The sequence below is a fragment of the Echinops telfairi genome, unplaced genomic scaffold (genome assembly GCF_000313985.2).
Source record: "Echinops telfairi isolate 266 unplaced genomic scaffold, ASM31398v2 ScPeMD7_18;HRSCAF=68, whole genome shotgun sequence".
Classification (NCBI taxonomy): domain Eukaryota; kingdom Metazoa; phylum Chordata; class Mammalia; order Afrosoricida; family Tenrecidae; genus Echinops; species Echinops telfairi.
In genome coordinates this window covers 33,895,534-33,897,396 of record NW_022103915.1, presented here as the reverse complement: position 1 = coordinate 33,897,396, position 1,863 = coordinate 33,895,534, and the positions used below count along the sequence as shown (strand labels likewise).

Below are 1,863 nucleotides of genomic sequence, written 5' to 3'. Positions count from 1 at the left end.
TACTCCGCACCGAGATGCGCTGTGCACGGGAAAAGCGCCCCAGGTTTAGACAATGTGGAGCAGAAAGGAGGATGCAAGACGTTTCCTTAGTATGTTTAAATATCGGTTACATATTAAAGTGACAATATTTTGACGGAAACCAATCACATTATTCCAGCTCCTAGTGACCCCGTGAGACTAAGCAGAACTGCCCCTTCAGGTTTCTGAGACTGTCCATCTTGACAGAAGCCGACTACCACCTCTTTGTCCCGTGAAGCAGCGAATGGATTCTGCCCTCTGACCTTTTGTGTCGCGGCCTAGCACTTAACCATGGCGCCAACAGGGCTGCTTAATTTCTTGGGCTAAGTAAAATATATTAATAAATGAATGCTGCCAATTTAATGCTGCTTCCCTAACGTGGCTACTTGGAAAGCAAAGCCTACCCCTGCCTGGTGTTCCTGGCTCACACGTCTGTTGGACAGTGCTGCGGAGCCCTTCCTTACAGGACCTCTTAACCGCTTCTGGGTTCGAATGTGGATCCTTCCTTTCCAAATCCCCTAAACTGCCTCTTTCCTCCCCTGGGTGGTGAACTTCAAGCACACAGTTTGAGCTGATGCTGCAGGAGGAACAGACGTTTCGTTATCCCCAGCGATCGTCTGTCAGTGGGTTTCTTACCTGGCTCTTCGGAAGGAGAGAGTGGAAAGAGGATTCCCAGTGTTGGGGCTGCGAACACCGCACAAATGTGGCAGACTGGCACGACCTGCATGCGAGGTTCCCGTCCGGCCTGCAGTTCCCTCCAGACCGCCCTGCTCCCTGATGATTGCTGGCTTCGAAGAAAGCAGTCTGGTTTCAGATGACACTTGTTCCCCGGAGAGTTGATCATTAGAGTATTTCTATAATTGCCATTTGCTTTTCTCCTGTGCTAAATTTGGCTCTCGGCTTAAATCCCAAGATTTGTCCCCACTTCGAATATCAGAAAAGATTTCAACAAATTAGAAACCGGGCCCTCTCTCAGAGCCTGGGCCCTGAGGGCAGGGACCGTACAGCTGACTGCAGATTTCCTCTGGGCCACATGCTCAGGCCTCGGCCCCATGTGCCCACACGGGTCCCACGGGGCAGTGATGCCCCTCAGGTGCTGTCGCTGGGATTGAGGAAAGGAAAGTGCTGGTGGCATGGTTTCTGAAAGGGACTAATTTCAGGACTGACCGACTGAAAGACGGTTTGAAGTAGAAGCTGGTTTCTTGTTTGTTTTTAATTCATTTCTGCTGTTAATGAAAATCAGTGTGGTTCTCTCAGCCAGAAAAAGCAATATTAACTTGATCTTCCCCCACTAATAGGAGTTGCTCTGAAGCCTACCGCATGCCAGTGGCGGAATACAAGATGAACGAAGGGGTTTCCTACGAATTCAAATTTCCTTTCCGAAATAACAACAAATGGCAGAGGAGTGCCAGTAAGGGGCCGCACTCGCCTCAGGCCCCCTCCCAAGTGCAGAGCCCCATGACCGCTCGGCTGAACGCTGGGAAAGGAGACGGGAAGATGCCTCCCCCGGAAAGAGCCGCCAACATTCCGAGAAGCATCTCCAGTGATGGGCGTCCCCTGGAGAGACGGTGAGTGGCCCCCTCAAAGCTGTGTTCAAAGTCCATGCCCAGCATGACCTCAAGCCAAGCCAGGGAGCCCTGGCTTTAGGCCTTCCCTGGGTTTGCTAGACTTCCAGAATCGGAACTTGAGTAATTGACAGTGCTTGTGTCACTTTGTTAGTAAGGAACGGGCACTCTCGTGCCCTCTGAAGCCATCGGCTAAAGGAGGGTATGTTCCAGACCACAGCCCGTTCTCTCCACGGTGCCTTGGTGCCTTGCTTGTAAACCATCTCCCCACCCCCACCCC

At 51.8% G+C, this 1,863-nt stretch overlaps 1 protein-coding gene across 1 annotated transcript in view; it reads left to right on the top strand.

The window, feature by feature from the left end:
• The window catches only part of SIPA1L1 (signal induced proliferation associated 1 like 1), a 255,603-nt gene that overhangs the window by 190,956 nt on the left and 62,784 nt on the right, over positions 1 to 1,863 (top strand). The window contains exon 11 of the mRNA XM_045288187.1: positions 1,317 to 1,586. Coding sequence (XP_045144122.1) covers positions 1,317 to 1,586 — 270 coding nt within the window. The remainder of the gene's footprint in view (positions 1 to 1,316; positions 1,587 to 1,863) is intronic.